The sequence below is a fragment of the Pecten maximus genome, chromosome 12, assembly GCF_902652985.1.
Source record: "Pecten maximus chromosome 12, xPecMax1.1, whole genome shotgun sequence".
NCBI classification, from domain to species: domain Eukaryota; kingdom Metazoa; phylum Mollusca; class Bivalvia; order Pectinida; family Pectinidae; genus Pecten; species Pecten maximus.
Window position 1 is genome coordinate 15,753,944 of NC_047026.1, and position 25,187 is coordinate 15,779,130.

General features: G+C 35.2%; 1 protein-coding gene across 1 annotated transcript in view; it reads left to right on the top strand.

The window, feature by feature from the left end:
• LOC117339882 (disintegrin and metalloproteinase domain-containing protein 12-like) overlaps positions 1-25,187 on the top strand; it is a 69,718-nt gene that overhangs the window by 36,797 nt on the left and 7,734 nt on the right. The window contains 17 exon segments of the mRNA XM_033901594.1: positions 894-976; positions 1,445-1,569; positions 2,188-2,264; positions 2,419-2,502; positions 4,011-4,082; positions 6,885-7,054; positions 7,646-7,730; positions 11,001-11,134; positions 14,575-14,746; positions 15,051-15,146; positions 15,522-15,653; positions 16,106-16,281; positions 16,938-17,025; positions 17,027-17,143; positions 18,181-18,255; positions 19,201-19,309; positions 24,896-25,034. Coding sequence (XP_033757485.1) covers positions 894-976; positions 1,445-1,569; positions 2,188-2,264; positions 2,419-2,502; positions 4,011-4,082; positions 6,885-7,054; positions 7,646-7,730; positions 11,001-11,134; positions 14,575-14,746; positions 15,051-15,146; positions 15,522-15,653; positions 16,106-16,281; positions 16,938-17,025; positions 17,027-17,143; positions 18,181-18,255; positions 19,201-19,309; positions 24,896-25,034 — 1,934 coding nt within the window.

The following is a 25,187-nucleotide window of genomic DNA, read 5'->3' on the forward strand; positions in this document are numbered from 1 at the left end:
TCAATACAACACATGAGCTATATATACTACTAGGTCTGTCTGTGATATTGCTTCTTTCAGTCTTTTCTCAGACACAGACAGTACTGAAACTATTACTGCAGTTTTTACCCTTTAGTGCACCTTTGAAAGAATATCAAGACCTTGTAATTTGATTTGTACAGTAATATTCTTTTAAGGCAGAGTAAATTTAACACAAAATAATAAAAATATACTACAGTCACATTGGAAGACCATAAGGAAGTTGATATTTAGTCAAATATTGTAATGTCTGGATTTGTGATTTGTGTTTTTGTAGGCTACTACTACTAATGTCAAGGTTATCTTTATTATCCTGCCACCAGTTTTTGTATCAAAAATATCTATTTTACTTGATTCATTTTGATAGTTCACTTTTTAATCTCCATATTTTCTGAATGTTATTATGCTTTGTTTCAGAACAAAATAAAATTACAACAAACTAAAATTTCCTTGTTAAAGATCAAAACTTCTTGTTTTTACGTTTATTTGACATTCAACAAATATCAAGCAGTTTTATGACATTAAAGTTTCACGTCCTGTTGGAAACATAATGGCAATATATATCTTCCAGTATGTGCAAACATACCACCCACCACGAACCCCCCCCCCCCAACAACAATCAAATGAGATAAAACAGTTTTACCATTTAAGGAGACAGCAGATTTAAGGGCAGATGAATGGTAGTTGATGATATATTGTCACACCTACACAACCCCTTACAATCCACCACTTACTACAGACCAAATACTAAAAATAGGGTCCTGAAATAAATTTTCTATTTCTTAAAAAAAAAATCATGCCATTTTGCTACCTGTTTTTGTGTCTATTGTTGAGAATTTGCAGCAGTAGAAAACATTTCTGATGCTGTTTTGTAGATATCCAACCATTGTTTTTACCATGGTGGCCTACGAGATATTCCCGATTCTATGGCAGCTCTCAGCACATGTGGAGGAATAAGGTATTAAGAAAGCTTTTTGCAATAATTGATCTCAAAAATTGATTATTTTAAAGCACAATTGATAAAAAATGGTGGAAATGTTTGTTGTTAGTTCTGAAGAAGCTAGAACTACAAATTAAAAACAAATTACAAAAAAAAAAAAATAATAATAAGAACAAAGCAATTTATTAGTTTTCATTCTTTCATCAATGATGTATGAATTTTAATCTGTGTTTTTATATTAAACATTCTTTCCTTCATTGTGGTTAATTTTGGTTGAAAACACTATCACATTTTATTAAACAGTGAGCTATAATAACTATATGTTATATTGTATAAGATATAACTAGGAAATATAATTCATTTCAGTCAGCTTCAGAAAATTTGTGATATTGAAGAAAAATAATTTTATTATAACTTACATTAAAAACTTTTAAAGGTCATATGAAGATCGATCAAACTGTTTTTAATTGGCATCTGTCTTTGCAGTGGGTTTGTAACTGTAGGCCGTGAGACATACCACGTAGAACCTGAGGATAAGGCTGTACCAGGCTCCATCAGGGTCTACAAGGAGATCGTACAGGGCTCAGAACCGGGAGCCCACAGTCAATGTGGTAAGTCTAAAGTAGTAAAAAGTCATTATCAAACAGTTCATTAGTAATCGGAAGATTAGTTCAAAAGTATCTGGATGATTATCATTTTTATCCTGTTAAATGACCCAAGGAAGACTGAAAATATGTAAATGTTTACCGAAAATATGGGATAGGCTTGTTACTGGACAAAGAAATATAACAAACATGGAAGTCTAATGTAGAGCTCAAGTGTAACGCATATTCATATGTCATGTTTAGAATAGAAAGGTGAAGGTCATAATTTACTCATTACAAAGATGAAATAATATTTACCAGTATATCTGGAAACTGGAATCAGAAGTTACTTAGTCATATGTCAGGGTTATTTATACGACTTTGAGATTAATAATAATGTTTATATCTAATTTACGTTTATATCTGATTGATGTTTATATCTGATTCACGGTCTATTCTCAAGCTAGAGGTCTAGGTCATTTGTACAATTAAGTTTTGGATTGAAGACTTAAGGTGCCACATGTTAGTTTTTAAAGTTAGATTTATCACAAGGAGAACTGTTGTTGATACATGAGTTAATACCCTTCTAGTTTGCCATATCCAAGGTAATTAACCTCTCGTTATGTTGAACTTTTCTGTCACCAGAATCTGACGACAAACAGTCTGTGTTCTTTGTCAATGGCACTGTCAATAATCTGCATAGGAAGGAATTTTCCGAAAGGGTAAGATAATTTTTCTTCGGTTAAAGAGCATGTATTTGGAATTCCATTTACTGATAATAATGTTTAGTGCAATTTTCATGCAACACATTTAGATTCCAAAGTAAAATTTGTTTTCTGTGTTGTGCACATAATTAGTCGTTAACTCTTTGTGTAGGTGAGAAGGAGCATCAGGGGGCCCTACGACGGCAATGAGAACGCCAGATTTGTGGAACTCTTTATTGTGAATGACCATCGCACGGTAAGTAAAGCATAATCAGTAAGCTTCAAAGTTGATGATTTATTCATGATCATGAATCGGCTAACAACATTTCCATTTGCTCTGCATTGCCACTATAATCATTGCCATTATAATCATTGTCATTATAATCATTGCCACTATAATCATTGCCACTATAATCATGGCCACTATCATCATAGCCACTATAATCATTGCCACTATAATCATTGCCACTATGTAATCATTGCCACTATAATCATTGCCACTATGTAATCATTGCCACTATAATCATTGCCATTATAATCATTGCCACTATAATCATTGCCATTATAACCTACAATTTGTAGTCACAGTAATTTATTTAGTTTGATTGTTTAAAAGGTTAATATTGTCATGGTTGAATATTGATGAAAATATTGAAATAAAACTGATGATTTTGTGTTTATATCAATGAACTATATTTTTTTGCTGGGATAGATCGTCTGTTGTCGTGACGCCACAAGAATAGGTCCCATTGACTGAACAAAATTTGATTTTGGAATATGTTAACACTGTTACAGGATGAATATAAGGGAAACTAAAATTTAAAATGAAAATATCTGCAATCCTGTTAGAATTATAGGACAGTAATTTTCCTAAGAGGACAGTTTAATACTTTAATATGATAACTTTGACTGATGACGTTTGGTGCCTGTATTGATGTCAGTTGTACTGTATGTGGTTGACCAGTTATTTAGCATCCTGATACAGTTTTGTAACATGATAACAAGTATATATTGATGTCAGTATGTCTACCTGGGTCAGAGTTACTATCAGGACTGAATGCGAAACTACAAACAACCAGGATTGAAGTTTTAAGTGTGTCAAGTGTACAAATTGTTATTGAATCGGTAGATGTACATTGAGGTGTTAAACAGTGTGTAAGTTGATTTGACTACTCTATCAAGAAGTTAAACACTTAACAACTCCTCAGTGTACATACACTGTACTGGTCATTTATGTGATGAAGGTGAGAGAGTGTAGTCACAGAAACGTCACTCTTAATGCCAATACTGGTGGTGATATACCGAAGTCTACACTGTACGTATGGGTGAGAGAGTGTAGTCACAGAAACTCTTAATGCCAATACTGGTGGTGATATACCAAAGTCTACACTGTACGTATGGGTGAGAGAGTGTAGTCACAGAAACGTCACTCTTAATGCCAATACTGGTGGTGATATACCAAAGTCTACACTGTACGTATGGGTGAGAGAGTGTAGTCACAGAAACGTCACTCTTAATGCCAACACTGGTGGTGATATACCAAAGTCTACACTGTACGTATGGGTGAGAGAGTGTAGTCACAGAAACGTCACTCTTAATGCCAACACTGGTGGTGATATACCAAAGTCTACACTGTACGTATCAACCTGAAGAACATGTCTGACAATACTATAGGGACTGTTTTCATTGAATCTCTTAAGTGATCTCTATTAATTGGTTTGATGGTGCTTGACTTGAAAGGAATCTTCTCTGTTTTTATTGCAGTTTGAACGACAGGGACGTAATGAACAGACGCTGATCCGAAGGTCTCAGGACATCGCTAACATTGTTAGCCGGGTAGGTGTTTCATTTACAAATATAACGGGGAAAAAATCTTGGAGTGAAATGTAACGTGTCATTTATTCCATCTTTCCCTTTAATACATTTAAAGTAGATTGGTGATGTGACAGTTAATTCCTTAAAACAAAAACAAAAAGCAACTGCAATCATTCAAATGTTCTGAAATATCCCATTGCTCAAGTCTATGCTCTTTTTAGGGTGTAAATTTGATCAATAGCACTTATATTCTAATATCTTTGGGGTTATTTTTTTTTAGATTTCTTTGTTTTATACTGGATTGATGGGATTGTAGCTGGGGTCATTTGCCTCTAGTAGTTTTAGCTTCAAACATAATGGAGATGAAATTTTCATGTATACTCAAAGGAATTTTTCAAGAATATGCAAGGAAGAGATAGGATGCAATTTTCTTAAAGTTGCATGTTTTAAAGTTTAAAGGAGTAAGTAATGAATTTTACAATACATTTGAAATGATAGCATTTCTTGCTGAGATTGGAATGGAATGTCTGGCATGCAGGGTGGGGTGGGGGGGGGGGGGGGGGGGGGGGGGTCAATGACCTTAGCATTGGATTAAACTTGCATAGAGATATCAAGAACACTTTTTCAGGAGACAGTGTTGTGCTAGACACATACAAACCAGAAATAGTTGGATCAGACCTCTGTAAGGGGTCAGTGTCAATAGGGGAATAAATTGTCTGCACTCACTGACCTTCCTAACACTACACTTCATATGACAATCATCCTGCCACTCCCGAAGATCATAATGCAGGCTACCCGATCAAAGGTGATCAAGGATAGGCCGGCTATTGAGAGCGATAGCTAGCTATAGGGGGTTTGACACTTTTTACATAGTCGTTTACTTGTGTTACAATATATGAGAAACCTGAAATGGATCCTCAATGCATTAAAACAGATACTCATTTTACTGTATATGTTTATATGTTGTATGTATATATGCTGTGTAGTCTATCATATGTAGGTAAAGAGCATTTGGAAATTTGATTAGAGGATGTTGAATGTTTATATCCCCATACAAACCTAATGGATGGCTAATTCTCGCATCTCAGTCATCCAAGAGGTTGCTAAAATTGGCACTTGACATTTCAAATACTAGTTTCTTTATTGTGTATGGATAGAAATGGTTTTGGTAAATCAAAGGTATAATTCATTAAAGATGTCACTTTCCTGAAAGTGTGTACACTGCTTCTCAAAAAAATGCATAAAATGGCACCCACAACATGGAATTATGTATCAAACTAAAACCCAACAAATTTTTTAAAAATCAACAGTGTAACAAAAATAATTGTTTTTAAGACCGAAAGTTACGTACAAAATGTAGGGGGAGTATGATAGAATTTCCTCGGGATGTACATGTAATTAATTAATAAAAGATGAAATTAAAAGCTCAAACTTGTGGAGGGTGGAACGTAATAGTGTAAAGTATATATGTGACTTTTAGTATTCTATAAGAAAAATCATATTTACTCTTTGTCAGAAATGAAGCACCTATGAATTTTAAGTGTTGTGAAAAAGGCTTACATAAAGTGTTTTTATTAATAATAATTTTATTTCTTGAGTGAGGAAAGCTGTCAATTATTTTAATGGAGACTTTCCCAGGTTGCCTCTATGTCGTATTGTGATGTGTCATTTGTTTCCTATCCGATCGTAATTGTATACAGTGAAACCTGTCATATGTGACCTTCCAAGGGAAACCAATGAAAAAGGTCAGATATACAGGTGGTCTCTTAAGGAGGAAAAAATACGCCACATATTGAGGCCTGCTAAGCCTGTGAAAAGAATTGACCTTGACTAATATGCAAGGTCATAGGGGTCAAATTTGTTAAGACATTTAAACGACCCTTCTCACAACCCAAAAGGCTTAGAATCATATTTGACTAGTAGGTTCCTGGGATGGGCATTTAAGAGGGAGTCTCTAAATTCAGATGGTCACTAAGGCAGGTTTGGCTGTAGTTCAATAGCGTCTATTCCCACTGCCTGATCAGTGTGTTGGGTAGCAGTATGGAGACCTTCCTTGTTTCCACGATCGTAAAGTACACAGGACACAAACACTCACACACGACTTTGATATCAGATTCTGCACAGTAACAATAGATGCTCTTTAGAACTTCCGGTGTCTACTGTTAGATACTGGTTAGATACAATCACATCAGACAATCTGTTAAGTGTATTTGGCTGTACAGTCTGATTATCCTCCCACTTCTGGACTGTTTCTTGTTCAGTTATATAACACAAATTCGTAACTAAATGACATCCTCCATCTACTGACTTCATTAATTATCCAATTGTCCTGAAACTTAATTCACTCACTCACAACCATTATCTGTTATATGAGTTTGCATTTCTACCAAGGTCAAATTCAGGTCACAGTTACTATAAATAGATTTTTGACGTTCTTGCTCTTCCCACTTTATAACAGCAATTTTGAAATTGTCCTGAAACTTCTTACAAGTTTGTATTTCAACAATCTGGAGTCAAAATTTAGGTTGGTGTTACTATAAATAGATTTTACAAGTCTTCAGTCTACTTGACTACATATACATGACTACATTACAGGTAATGATATAATTTTCCTGAAACTAAATATACTTACAACCATTATCTTTTGAACAAGTTCATTTTAAAACATCTCAGCTGGGTCCAAACAGCTCACTGTAACTATAAATAGATTTACATTGGTGAATAGTTCTTGGTAGAAGGGAATTCATATTGTTGACAGTGCATTGTTTATTTTTGTTTTGTGGTGTACCATGGTATTATTGAGTTGATTGATTGGTGTTACAGCTTTACCGCCCACTCAACATCTATATCGCCCTGGTGGGGGTGGAAATATGGTCAGACTCCGACCAGGTTGAAATCTCTCCATATGCCAACTCTTCGCTTGAGAAATTCCTGTTGTATCGCAAACAGCGCATCAATCCCTACCACCAGAATGACAACGCCCAGCTTATCACGTGAGTCTACCTTGGGAGTCTTCTATATGTCAGGACTTGGTATAATCAGGATCACTAAAATACGTGGTGCCTCACTAGTCACTTTATCTTATTATCAAAAAGTCAATTAAACTTAGTATTTACATTAGCAAGAATAATATCACATATTATATGGCACAACTGTATTCATTGTCAATTAAAATATTATTTAAAAGACAATTAACTTAAAACAATAAAATCATGCATTAATTTTCCATCAAAATATGCAAGTTCATTGCAATGACTTTGCAATTAAAAAACAATCAAGGCGCTGCAATATTCATAGCAATTTAACATTCATATTCTATTTATTTAATGTCATTTTGCTAGAAAATTTATAATATATATATTAATGGACTCTGCATACAGTAGTGTGTGATAAGGATTAGAAAGCACAAATATATGAAGATACGTTTTGTACTTTAATCTTAAAAATATGTTCTTAAGTTTTTACATATTTTCTTTATACAACTTATTTGTTCCTGATACCAGTTTCATTCAATCAAACTACAGCTATTAAATGGGTTAAATGCTTATTTTGTTGTACTGTAATGATAATAAATATGTTTGCAGGGGTCAGACATTCAATGACGGTGTCGTGGGAAAGGCAATTAAATCATCCATATGTACCCACCAATACTCCGGGGGTGTAGACATGGTAAGTACATAATCCATATTTATCCACAAAAATGCCATTGCTCACAAAAAAAAAAAAAACAAAAAAAAAATTGCACAATCATCAATTTAAAGTGGTTCACATATAAGTCCTCCCCAAGCTTTAATACCAACACTTCACACTTAAAGAGGGGTTTGTTTGAGGATAAATATGGTACGTATATATATTTATACTTATTAAATTCAGCAGATAAGGAAGTACATTTTACACCAATCACAAATATTTAACTGTGTAAATAAGTGAGCATGTACTGTGATCAATACCAACACTTTAACACTAGCCCTCCACCTCTGGGTTGCGAGTTCAAAACCTACGTGGGCAGTTGCCAGGTACTGACCGTAGGCCGGTGGTTTTTCTCCGGGTACTCTGGCTTTCCTCAACCTCCAAAACCTGGCACGTCCTTAAATGACCCTGGCTGTTAATAGGACGTTAAACAAAAACAAACATTGATCAATACATGGTCTGTCTACCTGTGACATTTTCAGTATAATTGGATTTTATCTTACAGTCTGTTCCTGTATGGCTGGTTATTAATGTTATTTCGTTGCAGACATTAAGTTAGTTGTGGTGGGATGTGAAGGTTTAAGTTAATATTAGTGGGATGTATAGAAGTCTAATTTAATTTCTTGTATCATTTGAGATTCATATCCACTTTGACTTAAAGAAATTAAAACTTCAATTCTTCTCTTTAGTTATACAGATCTAATATCACACTCTTAGGTGACATATAATTTTCCTATTTAATTCACCTTTGATACCATAATGTTTTTTTTTAAATGCGTCTACTTTGTCAACACTAAATTTTCTCATATCTTTAGCTCGCCTCACCCAAAGGGCCAAATGAGTTTATGCCGTGGTGCAGCGTCCATCATCCATCTGTCGTCAGTCATCTATTATCTGTCTGTCACTCTGACATCAACTTTTCCATTTAAGAACTTAAGCTTCCCCTCATTAAACAAGAGTTCCAGAGTAATGATATTTGGCTGATCAGTTCCTGGGATGGAGCCCCTACAATGTTTGTAAAAAGAATTGATCGTGCCACATATGCAAGGTCGAAGGGGTCATATTTGTCAAAACATTCAAACGACTTGTTTTCACAAGCCAAAAATATTTCGCAAGTAGATTTCTGACATGGAGGCTTGTGAAAATATTTGACCTTGACTCATATTCAAGGTCATGGGGGTCAAATTTGTTAAAACATTTAAACAACTTCTCACAACCCAAAAGGCCTAGAATCATATTTGACTAGGCGGTTTCTTTGATGAGGCCCAACAAAGTTTGTGAAGAAAAATGACCCTGACTTATGTTTACGGTCAAAGGGGTCAAATTTGTTAAAAGGTTTAAACAACTTCTGGTTAATCAAAAGGCCTAGAATCATGATATTTGGATGGTAGGTTCCTGAGATTGGATCCACTAGTTTCCGAAAGGAAATGACCTTGACCAATATTCAAGGTCACATACACCAATTTGTTAAAACCAAAAGGCCTGGAATCATGATATTTGGCTGGTAGGTTCCTGGGATAGTTTCAAACGAAGTTTACATGAATAAATGACTTCAACCCTAATCAAGGTCACAGAGGTCAAATTTATAAAACAATATAAAAGTACTTCTCTGATTAATTGAAAGGCCTAGAATAAGTATTTTTGATAAAAATTAATACTAAGAGAGCGATGCAGGCCCATTCGACCTCTTATTAACTGAAGCAATGAAGTGTTATGCTAAACCTCTGTGGTATTTTTACCTGAAGATGATATCTGTCCAGGTATAGGTAGGCCAGTCTCAGATACAGAGTAATTGTATATATCTCAGCTGCACAGGATCATATTTTATATATGGCCTGTTGTCATGCAATGATGAAATGTGTGAGGATATCAAATGTTTAAGCTGTACACCTTATCCAGGTGATATTTAATAAACCAAAATGTTCTGGTATGATTTAAGTAGTGTATTATGCATCTATATATATTTTATTATATTGTAATTGTTATTATTTGCTAAAACTGTTCAAGTGTTGTTAATTAAGAAGTTCAATTTATGTTGAAACAGTATAAGAATGAATTTTGTGGTATATTTGATAAAAGTTAACAATACTATTTGACAGATTTCCAAAGGAATTAACTGTCAGTTTTGTTGACTCTGTTATTATAAATATGACCCACCAAACTTTCATTTTGTACCTGGATATCAATGACAAGGAACTGACAACAGATTATCTGTGTGGATCACTCTCATGGATACATAACACAGATTATCTGTGTGGATCACTCCCAGGGATACATAATACAGGTTATCTGTGTGGATCACTCCCAGGGTTTTATGTAACACAGATTATCTGTGTGGATCACTCCCAGGGATACGTATATAACACAGATTATCTGTGTGGATCACTCCCAGGGATACATAACACAGGTTATCTGTGTGGATCACTCCCAGGGTTTCATGTAACACAGATTATCTGTGTGGATCACTCCCAGGGATACGTATATAACACAGATTATCTGTGTGGATCACTCCTAGGGATACATAACTCAGATTATCTGTGTGGATCACCCCAAAGGATACATAACACAGATTATTTGGGTGGATCATCCCTAGGGTTATGTAACACAGATTATTTGGGTGGATCACTCCTAGGGATACATAACACAGATTATCTGTGTGGATCACTCCCAGGGAAACAACACAGATTATATGTGTGGATCATTCTCATGGATACATAACACAGATTATCTGTGTGGATCACTCCCAGGGATACATAACACAGACTATCTGTGTGGATCACTCCCAGGGATACATAACACAGACTATCTGTGTGGATCACTCCCAGGGATACATAACACAGATTATCTGTGTGGATCACTCCCAGGGATACATAAAACGGGTTATATGTGTGGATCATTCTCATGGATACATAACACAGATTATCTGTGTGGATCACTCCCAGGGATACATAACACAGACTATCTGTGTGGATCACTCCCAGGGATACATAACACAGATTATTTGTGTGGATCACTCCCAGGGCTCATAAAAATGATAACTTTCTGGAAATTATATCAAAATGAAAACATATAAATTTAAGATCCTCTGTTTATTACATAATACCTTTAGTTCATCAAGAGACAAAGTTAATACATGTTGATGACCCCAAGTAACCATGTAAACTTTCTTTATTTTGTTTTTTTTCTGGTGTGAAAATGCATATTACATATTCTTATGGGTTTTGAAATTCACTGGTCTTTCCTTTTCAGGACCGTACAAGGATAACACATGTAGCTACTACTGTTGCCCATGAACTCGGACACAACTTTGGGATGGATCACGACAACTACTCTGTTTGTCGCTGTAAACAGGAGAAGTGTATAATGGCACCCACTAGTGGAGGGTACAGTATTAATACTCTAGGTCCTTAGTATGTAGTTATACCTACCATCTTAGTAAAGGAGAGGGTGGTTATATATAGTAATCTCTAGTATGTAGTTATACCCACCAACTTAGTAAAGGGGAGGGTGGTTATATATAGTAATATCTAGTATGTAGTTATACCCACCAACTTAGTAAAGGAGGGGGAGGGGGTGGTTATATATAGTAATCTCTAGTATGTAGTTATACCTACCATCTTAGTAAAAGGGAGGTGGTTATATATAGTAATCTAGTATGTAGTTATACCCACCAACTTAGTAAAGGGGAGGGTGGTTATATATAGTAATATCTAGTATGTAGTTATACCCACCAACTTAGTAAAGGGGAGGGTGGTTATATATAGTAATATCTAGTATGTAGTTGTACCCACCAACTTAGTAAAGGAGAGGGTGGTTATATATAGTAATATCTAGTATGTAGTTATACCCACCAACTTAGTAAAGGGGAGGGTGGTTATATATAGTAATCTCTAGTATGTAGTTATACCCACCAACTTAGTAAAGGGGAGGGTGGTTATATATAGTAATCTCTAGTATGTAGTTATACCCACCAACTTAGTAAAGGGGAGGGTGGTTATATATAGTAATATCTAGTATGTAGTTATACCCACCAACTTAGTAAAGGGGAGGGTGGTTATATATAGTAATCTCTAGTATGTAGTTATACCCACCAACTTAGTAAAGGAGAGGGTGGTTATATATAGTAATATCTAGTATGTAGTTATACCCACCAACTTAGTAAAGGGGAGGGTGGTTATATATAGTAATCTAGTATTGTAGTTATACCCACCAACTTAGTAAAGGAGAGGGTGGTTATATATAGTAATCTCTAGTATGTAGTTATACCCACCAACTTAGTAAAGGGGAGGGTGGTTATATATAGTAATCTCTAGTATGTAGTTACACCGACCAACTTAGTAAAGGGGAGGGTGGTTATATATAGTAATCTAGTATGTAGTTATACCTACCAACTTAGTAAAGGGGAGGGTGGTTATATATAGTAATCTAGTATGTAGTTATACCCACCAACTTAGTAAAGGGGAGGGTGGTTATATATAGTAATCTAGTATGTAGTTATACCCACCAACTTAGTAAAGGGGAGGGTGGTTATATATAGTAATCTCTATTTTGTAGTTATACCCACCAACTTAGTAAAGGGGAGGGTGGTTATATATAGTAATCTAGTATGTAGTTATACCAACCAACTTAGTAAAGGGGAGGGTGGTCATATATAGTAATCTCTAGTATGTAGTTATACCCACCAACTTAGTAAAGGGGAGGGTGGTTATATATAGTAATCTAGTATGTAGTTATACCCACCAACTTAGTAAAGGGGAGGGTGGTTATATATAGTAATATCTAGTATGTAGTTATACCCACCAACTTAGTAAAGGGGAGGGTGGTTATATATAGTAATATCTAGTATGTAGTTATACCCACCAACTTAGTAAAGGGGAGGGTGGTTATATATAGTAATCTCTAGTATGTAGTTATATCCACCAACTTAGTAAAGGGGAGGGTGGTTATATATAGTAATCTCTAGTATGTAGTTATACCCACCAACTTAGTAAAGGGGAGGGTGGTTATATATAGTAATCTCTAGTATGTCGTTATACCCACCAACTTAGTAAAGGGGAGGGTGGTTATATATAGTAATCTCTAGTATGTCGTTATACCCACCAGTAAGGGGAGGGTGGTTATATATAGTAATATCTAGTATGTAGTTATACCCACCAACTTAGTAAAGGGGAGGGTGGTTATATATAGTAATCTCTAGTATGTAGTTATACCCACCAACTTAGTAAAGGGGAGGGTGGTTATATATAGTAATCTCTAGTATGTAGTTATACCAACCAACTTAGTAAAGGGGAGGGTGGTTATATATAGTAATATCTAGTATGTAGTTATACCCACCAACTTAGTAAAGGGGAGGGTGGTTATATATAGTAATCTCTAGTATGTAGTTATACCCACCAACTTAGTAAAGGAGAGGGTGGTTATATATAGTAATATCTAGTATGTAGTTATACCCACCAACTTAGTAAAGGGGAGGGTGGTTATATATAGTAATCTAGTATTGTAGTTATACCCACCAACTAAGTAAAGGGGAGGGTGGTTATATATAGTAATATCTAGTATGTAGTTATACCCACCAACTTAGTAAAGGGGAGGGTGGTTATATATAGTAATCTCTAGTTTGTAGTTATACCCACCAACTTAGTAAAGGGGAGGGTGGTTATATATAGTAATCTCTAGTTTGTAGTTATACCGACCATCTTAGTAAAGGGGAGGGTGGTTATATATAGTAATCACTTAGTATATGTAGTTATACCCACCAACTTAGTAAAGGGGAGGATGGTTATATATAGTAATCTCTAGTATGTAGCTATACCCACCAACTAAGTAAAGGGGAGGGTGGTTATATATAGTAATATCTAGTATGTAGTTATACCTACCATCTTAGTAAAGGGGAGGGTGGTTATATATAGTAATATCTAGTATGTAGTTATACCCACCAACTTAGTAAAGGGGAGGGTGGTTATATATAGTAATATCTAGTATGTAGTTATACCCACCAACTTAGTAAAGGGGAGGGTGGTTATATATAGTAATCTAGTATGTAGTTATACCCACCAACTTAGTAAAGGAGGGGGTGGTTATATATAGTAATATCTAGTATGTAGTTATACCCACCAACTTAGTAAAGGGGAGGGTGGTTATATATAGTAATCTAGTATGTAGTTATACACACCAACTTAGTAAAGGGGAGGGTGGTTATATATAGTAATATCTAGTATGTAGTTATACCCACCAACTTAGTAAAGGGGAGGGTGGTTATATATAGTAATCTAGTATGTAGTTATACCCACCAACTTAGTAAAGGAGGGGGTGGTTATATATAGTAATCTCTAGTATGTAGTTATACCCATATCTTCTGGTCACATGGAATTTGTAATATGTAGTATACTTTAACCTGCAGGATACCATCCCATTCCAAAGCTTTTCACATCCACTAATATTGAAATCTCTTATTCCTCACTGTGTAAGATTTTTTTCACTATAAATGCAAAAATTGATTCCTTTTTGTAACCTTATGCTCTGTAAACCATAATAGTCCAGCATTAGGATAAGTCATATCTTTGTTTTTGTAAGATATGGGTAGAAATATTCCACTTGATCTAGTAAAGTGACAATCTAAATTGTTAGTCAAATAGTGTACTTTTTTGGAAAACAAAGGATAATATCTATTGTTTTTCTTTCTCGTTTTGTTAAACTTTTTGAACTCTTAAAATTGTATTTAAGTATTACATTAATACTTAGGAAGGGTTTAAAATAAGAATACTTTAGACACTCTCTACCTGTGTAATCAGTACTCTTGACTAAGACTTGTCATCATTGCTAGGTCTCCGAGCCCATCCCAGTGGTCTACATGTTCTCGGGTGGCAGTTATTGAGGCCTTCGACCTTGGAATGGACTACTGTCTAAAGAACATGCCTGAAAATCTGTATGAGGGACCGGTGTGTGGGAACACATTTGTGGAGGAAGGGGAGGAATGTGACTGTGGTTTGACGGAGGTATGTTTTAGCACAGTTTTAGTGAGTCCCTGTATATTGTGGAACAGACAGCAAATGTACTGTGATATTATATAGCAGTCGTACTGTATGACATTGTGCACTATCATGGTACTGTTCCTTTACAATCAAATCATCAGATTAAATTTTGATGAATTTTGGGATACCATTACATGATTAATAAATTAAATCTAAATCATCAAATGATTATATTCAAATCAATTATGAGATATAATAATATCAAAATTGGTATCAATCTTAATAAGATTGAAATTAAATTAATTTTGAAATATGGTTCTGATTTCAGGACTGTACAAGTAAATGCTGTAATGCTACGACATGTCGACTGAAACCAGGGGCGGAGTGTGCCACAGGAAGCTGTTGTAACCAGGACACTTGCAAGGTATCATAATATAGTTGTACAGGACAGGTATACTGTGGAATCTATGCGAAGTCAGGCAACATACAAGGCTAAGCCTCTCTGCATTGTTGGCATCCACACTAATTATCTTTGCAATAACTTTCGCAGAAATGCTTTGATTTTCTTAAAACATCCTATATTTATAGTGTAAATTACCCACTTTAGTCGAGCCAAAAACTCATAATGTCACTAGTGCTGGCAAACTTGAATTTTGGTAGGTAAATGGGTGTTTTGGTTAAAACTTCAGACTGACTATTATCACAAATAAAAGCTAATAATTTCCACACACACGTAACCATCAACAAATCCTTTGAGATGATATCTTGATTATTACACATGAATGTATATCTGTTTTAGCCGAAACCCGCAGCCACGTTGTGTAGGGCCGCCATGGAGGAATGTGATCTCGCTGAATTCTGTAATGGTGAATCTGAGTACTGCCCTAGTGATGTCTATCTCCAAAATGGTCTCCCTTGTAAAGACAAACGAGTAAGTTGTTGGTCTCCTCTGTAAGAATAAATCCTAGCTTAGAGATCAATGTTTAGTTCCAGAATGGTCCCCCTTGTAAAGACAAACGAGTAAGTTTTTGGTCTCCTCTTTCCATGCGATTACTTGAAGTTACATGTAGTAAATAAACCACATGGTTTAGATAGCCTTACGCTGACCCATATCGGGGCTATAAAGTAAACTTTGTATCCTAGAAAAGTACTACAGATATAATAAATTCTATATATAGTGTGGATGCAAGAGCAAATGTGGCTTATTAAACATTTCTATTTGAATTAAGTCCTTTCTGTTAGTGGTTCCTGTTTCAAAAATCTGGAATTTTCCCATTCCGTAGATATTTTACTTGAATAGCCCATAAAAAGAGAAAATAAATTTTTGTTCAAAATCAAGATAAAATCACAGAGAAAATACAATGTAAGGTTTACTTTTAACAGTCATATTGCTACCAAGGCCACTGTAAGACTCATACGGACCAGTGCCGCATGTTGTGGGGGTCGACTGGCCGTGTGTCCGACCCCATCTGTTTCCAACATCTCAACACTAATGGCAGCAAACATGGAAACTGTGGCTACGATTGGAAGAGGGAGCAGTACATACGATGTGATAAGGAGTAAGTTTCCTACTGATATGTTTATTGTTACTTGTTGATATACCATTGTAAACAATTTTATTACACAGAAAAATCATGAGAAATTGACTGAAAAAGCACAATGTGAACTTTAACCATTATTTGTCGTAATTTTTCACATGTAGAATTATTATCTGAAATATGTATATTTAAGCATACTTAAACTTCAGTTATCATCAAGTTGTAATATATTGCTGCATTGATTTAAGATTTAAGCACCTATGCTACTTGAATTTACTGTATGTATTGGTGTTCAAAAACTCTATGAAAGAAATTTGATATTTGATTCTTACATTTGTGGTCACTTTATATATATAATATTGTGTAATGAAGAGAGTACTGCTACATTTTATCTATCTCAAAAAATACAGGTATAATTCTGCATAAATCTCTAAATCACTTGGAGCCCATGTAATTTGTTAACCTGAATGTTCAGATATTTTGTTTTGTGAAAAAAAAAAAACAACAAAAATCAGGCAAATTTAATTGTCACGTGGGGGATGTGGCAGGAGTTTGGCTAATTTAAAGTTTGGATATGCAACATTTGTATGTGTAGCATTGTCAACTGCATTTGACTTGCACCTAGACCCTGCATCCATAAATGATAATTTTTATAAAACAAATTTCCTAACTTTCAGTGATGTGATGTGTGGATTACTACACTGTGTCCATCTGAATGAAAAGCTAATGTTCTGGCGTGAGAGTTTGGCTAAGGCTACACCAGCTAACCTTCCTCACCAAGGGCAGAGAACGATATGTGTGCCGGTCAGTCATACTGGACGTCGGGCTGGACATGCCGGATCCTGGGATGGCACCAGATGGCGCCAAGTGTGGTGACAAAAAAGTAAATCAGATACTAAGGATAATTTATAATCATATGCTGATATTAGTGTTTTTTCACAAACATAAACTTAAACAAATCTAGGAACAAATGAAGTATATTTTTGAGACCCCATAATGCTTCACGATGTATTTGAACAATGAACTCTGGAAAAAATTGAATTTTTCTTTGCCTTAGAAATTTATTGTAACAAAATTAATTGTGTATTTGGGAACTGGATATATTTTAATAAAGATATTTATCTTTGTATCAGGAATTCTGTAACGTCTTTCAACTTTTGGAATCCAAATGTCTGTATTAACAATGTGAAAATGACAATTTTGAAAAAGCATCGGTTCTACAAGCAACAACATGGTGATACCCTAACACTACAATGAACTACATCCTCTATGAACAACACTACAATGAACTACATCATCTATGAACAACACGACAATGAACTACATCCTCTATGAACCTACCCCCAGAATTCTCAGGACATACCAAGGGTATGGGGCGTCCTTGGGCAAGATATTGTTGACACAGAACATTCATTCATTTGGTGAAAATTTTGCCCAAACATGAAGAACATCAACCCTAAACACTGTTCCCGTAACAAATTTCACACCACACATTTAGTGGGAGTAAGAACAAAGATGTCCACAAAGATGTCCACCCTTACATGGTGTGGTGAACTCCACCTTTATTCTTGTTGTGCTCTGAAGTGTTCTCTTCGTTTAGGTGAGATTTATCTGAACTGTGTCTTTGCACTACTCTAGAACCAACTTAACGATCCAGCCCAAGGATACACTGTCCTTACTTAATCCAGGGTACATGACCTTACAAAAGCATGGTCATATACTTCTTAACCCACAACACGATAAATTACGTCACTTTCACAAACAGCAATTTTTTTTCTTAAATTATATGATGAATATGAATCTAAATACCACCACTGTTGGCAACTTTACATATCTGCCATACTTAGAGCCTTGCTACTATAGATCATGCTCGTAGGATGCAAATGCTTGTGTCTACTTATACTATAACTTTTCTTGTAGATTTGTCTTTCTAACAAGTGTACTCCACTCAGCCGGCTAAGGATTTCACCGTGTCCAAACTGTCATGGCAATGGGGTATGTTAACTTTTTAATCACAAATATGATGAAATATGACAGCTCATTGTCAAAATAATCATTGACGTGGAAATTATGTTGCTGAAAATATGAGGAGGAACACAATATCTAAAATATGCAATATATAATATTTGCTTTTATAATATCTGCCAAGAGAGTATTGTGTTTGTTAATGTATATCCATAATGCAACAATTTTCTTGGAAATATTTTAAAACTAGTATACTATAAATTTTGTTTAAATTTATACTTAATTATCTTTATCCCCATTGGAAATTAAATTATGAGTAATGAAAATAAACCTTTTTTTCTAATGTTGTAAATTTATATACACTGTATACAAGTTTAAACATTAAAAAAGAAAATATCACAATCTCTGAAGAATTTTTATCACAACAATGCTAAATAATTAATTTTTCTTTGTTTTCATGGTAAATACTCAAATGTGATTGGTCGAAAAATTCTTTTCAATGTTCTATGAAAGAAATTCTGAGAATGGCGCGAAAAATATGACGTCACAATACGACAATTGACGTTGCGTATTGATTTGAGAAAAAGAATCCCATTTAAAACCAGTAAAATTGTACATAAAACATGTTTTAAATTAGAAAATCATTTTCAAAAATTAATTATAAGCGTTGATGTCAATTTTTTTAGTTTCATCGGGGTATGAAACAAATTTTGTTTGCAAACCTCTGTAAGAATCCGCTACGCAGATTCATACAGTTTGCAAACAAAATTTGTTTCATACCCCGATGAAACTATAAAAAAATGACATCAATGCTTAAATGAATGAATGTTGTTTTTGGTGTTGGAGGAAAACTCACACTTTTGACAACGACATGTGACACATAAATAAAAGATATTGTTTATATCATCTAGAGGTTGTTATAAAGTGATCTTATTGTGAACCGCTATGAAAATGAGACATCTTTCTGTATTGCAGGTATGTAACAGTATGGGGCAGTGTCATTGTAACGAGGGATTTGGACCGCCCTACTGTAACGGGCCAGGACATGGGGGCAGCACCCACAGTGGACCAATGAAAACCCTAGGTAAACTTAACCAACCAATCATTGTGTGTCTTTTTATAGATCCCAACCCTTCTCTGTAGTACATGTTTTGCATCTGTTGATTTTGTTTGATAATGTTAAATGTTAAAACTCTTTTAATATGATATCAAACCTTATGTTATAAGTGTGTGTTCTGGTAGTTGTGTAACTTGTAAAAGAAGCCATTTGGACTGATTTTGTGACTGGACAGTTTTGTCATATATCTCCAGCATAGTTATTTTGTTAAGGAACATGATGTATGGTATTACTTGTCTACAATGCATTCGAGAAGAAATATTCAAAAGATATTGAAATAAAAGAGTTTTATTTGCTGTATTTGTTTAGACTATAAAAGTTTGTTATAATTGCTAGCTATATATGGTAGTTGAGATTGATAATTAGGTTTCCTGTTCCTCTTTGTTTTGTTATACATTATCTGTGTTGTTACTGTCATAGTTATTGACCGGTTACTGTCATAGTTATTGACCGGTTACCGTCATAGTTATTAACCGGTTACCGTCATAGTTATTAACCGGTTACTGTCATAGTTATTAACCGGTTACCGTCATAGTTATTAACCGGTTACTGTCATAGTTATTAACCGGTTACTGTCATAGTTATTAACCGGTTACTGTCATAGTTATTAACCGGTTACAGTCATAGTTATTAACCGGTTACTGTCATAGTTATTAACCGGTTACTGTCATAGTTATTAACCGGTTACTGTCATAGTTATTAACCGGTTACTGTCATAGTTATTAACCGGTTACTGTCATAGCTATTAACCGGTTACCGTCATAGTTATTAACCGGTTACAGTTAGATTTTACTAACGATGTAGGATTTGGGTCGAATTTCCTTTATCTATGTTATAATTATCTATGTTAAACTTAACACACTTATTAAGGACTGTGATATCCTGCACATCAACACGTTTCAGGAATGTAAGGTCAAGGTCAAGGTCATTGTATCTATTTTTAGAAAATCCTTGCCATGCTCTAATGTCATTCCTGAAATAGGTATTGTTTGGTATGTAGATAGTTCATAAAAAAATATTGCAAATATCTTAAATAGCTGACGATGAATACTGATACATTTTGTACTAACTCATATTCAACATAGGTGCATATCAAATATGGACACAATTTTTGCAAAGTTTTAAATACCGGTTGGTCAGCAGTGAAATGGTTTGGTTTGGTTTGGTTTATTTAGTTTAACGTCCTATTAACAGCTAAGGTCAGCATGGTGTACATGCATTCTCAAGGTAAATGACACTATCGCTACCCTATGATTGTATAGGTTATACTGGCCAGTAGTGAAGGTGTATATCTGTTTACATACACATATGGAAATGTATTGGTAGTTCTGTGATGCAGTAAGCACTAAGTTTTCCACTTTCCCCATTCAACAAGATTGATGCTAGGAGGTGATTTCCTGTATCAGTATAAGAATGTATGAGTTATCTGCCCCTGATCAACGAGGTATTCTCAGAGTTTTCCCTCAGCATTAAGATCAACCCACCCCCACCCCCACTTCCACCCCCTTCCCCCCGTGTAAATTTAACCATTATAGTGTTGCCTACCGGAATAATAATACAAGTTGATTTAACTTGATTAGAAATAATCTTTGAATAAATAAAATTTGGTTTTATATATAAGATATATAAATTATTAATTATGAAAAATGACCATTTATCAGCTACAAGTATGAATTAGAATTTGATTGTAACTCAGGATGGACAAATTTTATATCATTGTGTTCACACATATATCTAATAGAGTAAATAATCTCTGATTCTTTTTTTTGATAGTGTTTCAGGTGAAGTAATTTGTTCAGGTGGAATTTTAGTAATTCAATGATACCAGTATACCATGATCTACAGTAGAAAAAATAGTTGTAGCAAAATTTTAACTTCAAATAAAAGTACTCATTAAGATATTCTCCATTTTCCATTGCTTTGCCTGACTATTTTACTATGTGGTTACAAACCGGTACTTTGTAGTAACACAAGAGAGCCAGAGCAAAGGTAGGTCAATATGTAAACGAGATATCCATTGTTTCTCCCATCAACTTGGGAAGCTAGCTTTTATTTTTGAACATTGATCAGCTAGCTTCAGTATCTATCAATAGAACGGCTAGTTTTCTCTTTTCCACAGCAAGCTTCTGGAAAATTTTACAGCTTTTTTAGCTCACCTGGACCGAAGGTCCGGTGAGCTTATGTCATGGCGCAGCGTCCGTCGTCCGTCGTCCGTCGTCCGTCCGTCCGTCCGTCAACATTTGCTTCAAATCGCTACTAGTCAAAAAGTTCATATTGGATTTTGACCAAATTTGGCCAGAAACATCCTTGGCAGAAGGGGAACAGATTTTGCATAAATGATGACTCTGACCCCCGAGGGGCCAAAGGGGCGGGGCCCAATAGGGGAAATAGGGGTAATTCCTGTAAATCGCTACTAGTCATAAAGTTATGAATGGATTTGAACCCAATTTGGTCAGAAACATCCTTGGGGGAAGGGGAACAGATTTTGCATAAATGGTGACTCTGACCCCCGAGGGGCCAAAAGGGCGGGGCCCAATAGGGGAAATAGTGGTAATTCCTTTAAATCGCTACTTGTCATAAAGTTATGAATGGATTTGAACCCAATTTGGTCAGAAACATCCTTGGGGGAAGGGGAACAGATTTTGCATGAATGGGGACTCTGACCCCCGAGGGGCCAAAGGGGCGGGGCCCAATAGGGGAAATAGTGGTAATTCTTTTAAATCGCTACTAGTCATAAAGTTATGAATGGATTTGAACCCAATTTGGTCAGAAACATCCTTGGGGGAAGAGGAACAGATTTTGCATAAATGGTGACTCTGACCCCAGAGGGGCCAAAGAGGCGGGGCCCAATAGGGGAAATAGTGGTAATTCTTTTAAATCGCTACTAGTCATAAAGTTATGAATGGATTTGAACCCAATTTGGTCAGAAATATCCTTGGGGGAAGAAGAACAGATTTTGAGTAAATGGTGACTCTGACCCCAAAGGGTCCAAAGGGGCGGGGCCCAAAAGGGGAAATAGGGGTAATTCCTTTAAATTACTACTAGTCATACAGATTTGAATGGATTTGAACCCAATTTGGTCAGAAACATCCTTGGGGGAAGGGGAACAGATTTTGCATAAATGGTGACTCTGACCCCCGAGGGGCCAAAAGGGCGGGGCCCAAAAGGGGAAATAGAGGTAATTCCTTTAAATCGCTACTAGTCATAAAGTTATGAATGGATTTGAACCCAATTTGGTCAGAAACATCCTTGGGGGAAGGGGAACAGATTTTGCATAAATGGTGACTCTGACCCCCGAGGACCCAATAGGTGAAATAGAGGTAATTCCTTTGAATCGCTACTTGTCATAAAGTGATGAATGCATGTTCTAAAAGCAATTCTTGAGGTCTTTCAGACCTTAGAGAGTCTGGACTTCATTAATCTGAAAGCAGTTTGAATTACCACACTATAACCATATATAGCATTAAATATTGTTAGAGATTAACAAATAAAACAAAGTGAATATGAACATTATTTTGACATTTGGCCTAATCCAACAGGTGAGCGATGCAGGCCCCATGGGCCTCTTGTTTATATTGAAAATTAGATAGCTAGCTTTTAATCGGAAATTAGATAGCTGGGTTTCTATATTGTAAGACATTATGTAACTATCGTATGTGTATCAGAGATAAGCTTGGTTTCTATATTGAAAGACGTTATGTAACTATCGTAATGTGTGTCAGAGATAAGCTTGGTTTCTATATTGAAAGACGTTACATAATTACTGTAATGTGTGTTAGATAAGACATCAATATACTTTGTATTCATATCCAAATTCGTCAATATATTCTTTAACATTTACAAACTATTATTTCATCAATACAAATTTTCTTAAGTCCTACATCAATACACAAATCAAGGAAAGAGATTTATCTCAGGTTAAATTTACTTCAGTGAGATTCTGTTTCATTTTCTAATTTTAAATATAACATATGTTTAAATGTTATTCTTTAGGTTGAAGAAATATCTCTAAAATTAATCAACATTTGAACTTTTAACTATAAATCCCTTTATGGTATTGACCCTGTTTTTCTCAAGTCATATTAGATTTCAATATTGTATTCCGTAAGGGGCTGCAATAGCTCAGTCAGTCAGAGCGCCAGCCATGAAACCTCAAGTGAAGATCTGAGGTGCATGGTTCAAACTCCATATCTGTGTCGGTTTGTGTTTCCCGGGAAGCTGAGAAACGGACCAGTCTGTGCTGCCGTGGTTTTGTCCTTGGGCAAGATAATTTACCGTAATTGCTGTGGATGGCATGCAACGGGCCTCCCATATATTGTTCAGTGAGGTAGTCACCAACTACTATAAGGACACCCTGCCTCAAAATGCCCCTGGCTGTTCACGGGGAGATAAACCTAACAAAAAAAACATGCTCGCCCTGTACTACATGATCAGAATTTAGATTAGTTGGTCACTCTCTGGTGACTGTTTACACTAGTTAAGCAGTGGAGAATTTAATAAAGACTATATACTGCCCAAAAAATTCCTATAGCTAATATGGACACGCAATCTTCTGTGCTATTTGATGATTTTAAGAAGCATGACATTTAATTTTTGATTGGAATTCCCCTTGTGTAACCATCGACCTCTGTTCAGAAGGCTATGTTTTGGTGTCAGGTTTTTTTATATCATTTATGTTTTGAATTTTCATATTTCTCTTTTGTCTTTGTTAACAGATTATGCAGATTTGTATCTGTTTGCAAATTTATTTTAGTTATTCATTTATTTTTTTCATTGTGATTTTGCATTTTATTTTAATTTGCTGTTTGTAAATGCCACAAAAACTTATTTCACAAAGTAAACATCATCAGTATATTATTTGTGGATGTGTTGACACAAGTCAAATATTACAACATTATAATGTTACAAAAGAGTTCTAATGCATTAATTTTCCTTATACTGCAATGATATTTCGGTCTATGCTGCATAACCTATCATGTTACAATTTCACATGAAATATTTTATTTAGTACGTCTGGAATGCTAGTTTTAACAAGAAGTCTATAAAGATTGTAACAAATGAATGTATATACATATTGTATAACTTTATATCATGATATTTTTTTCATCAGATATATTTGATATTGAAATGTTGTCTGATCAGTTGAAGAAAACTCATATTTACAGTCAATTTCAAATTCAATCAAGAACCATTCTGTTCAATATAGGATTGTGGAGATTTTGAAATATCTGCAAAAATGTTTAAATGATTTTTTTGTGTTCCCTGATAGAGGTGCTTATTATGAATTGGTTCTGTACGTCCGTCCAACAGTCTGTCCATCTGTTATCAATTCTTGTGACCTCAACTAGTTGTAATGGATGATCTTGTAAAGACAGAGTTTCAGACTGAGGCTGTAGTAGCTATAGGTGGTCCTGTTTAGACTAAGGTTGGAGTTTGTGAAGGATGACCAAATTTTAAGTGAAAGAGAACTTTTTAAAGACTCAACTTTTGAGTATACAGAGTGCATGACTTTGTATAGAATAAGTTTAACCTTGGTCTGTTGTGATGTTACAGAGGACAACAGTCTGTTGATCGGGATGTTGGTGTTCTTTGCTGTCTTTGTCATCCATTGTCTCCTCTGCCTGTTCGCCTACTACCACCGAGAGAAGCTGACAAAATGGTGGAATCAGCGAGCGTCTGCTCTCAAGTACAGGTATGTGTTCAAAGTTATGAGATACATACAACTGTATTAACAAACTTTATACAGCAAAGATATGGAAAACTGATATTTGCTAGTGCAAGTTCATTTAGAATAATACTCATGTTAAATAAGGGTTTTCTGTCCTGTCCCATGGAGAGTAATCAT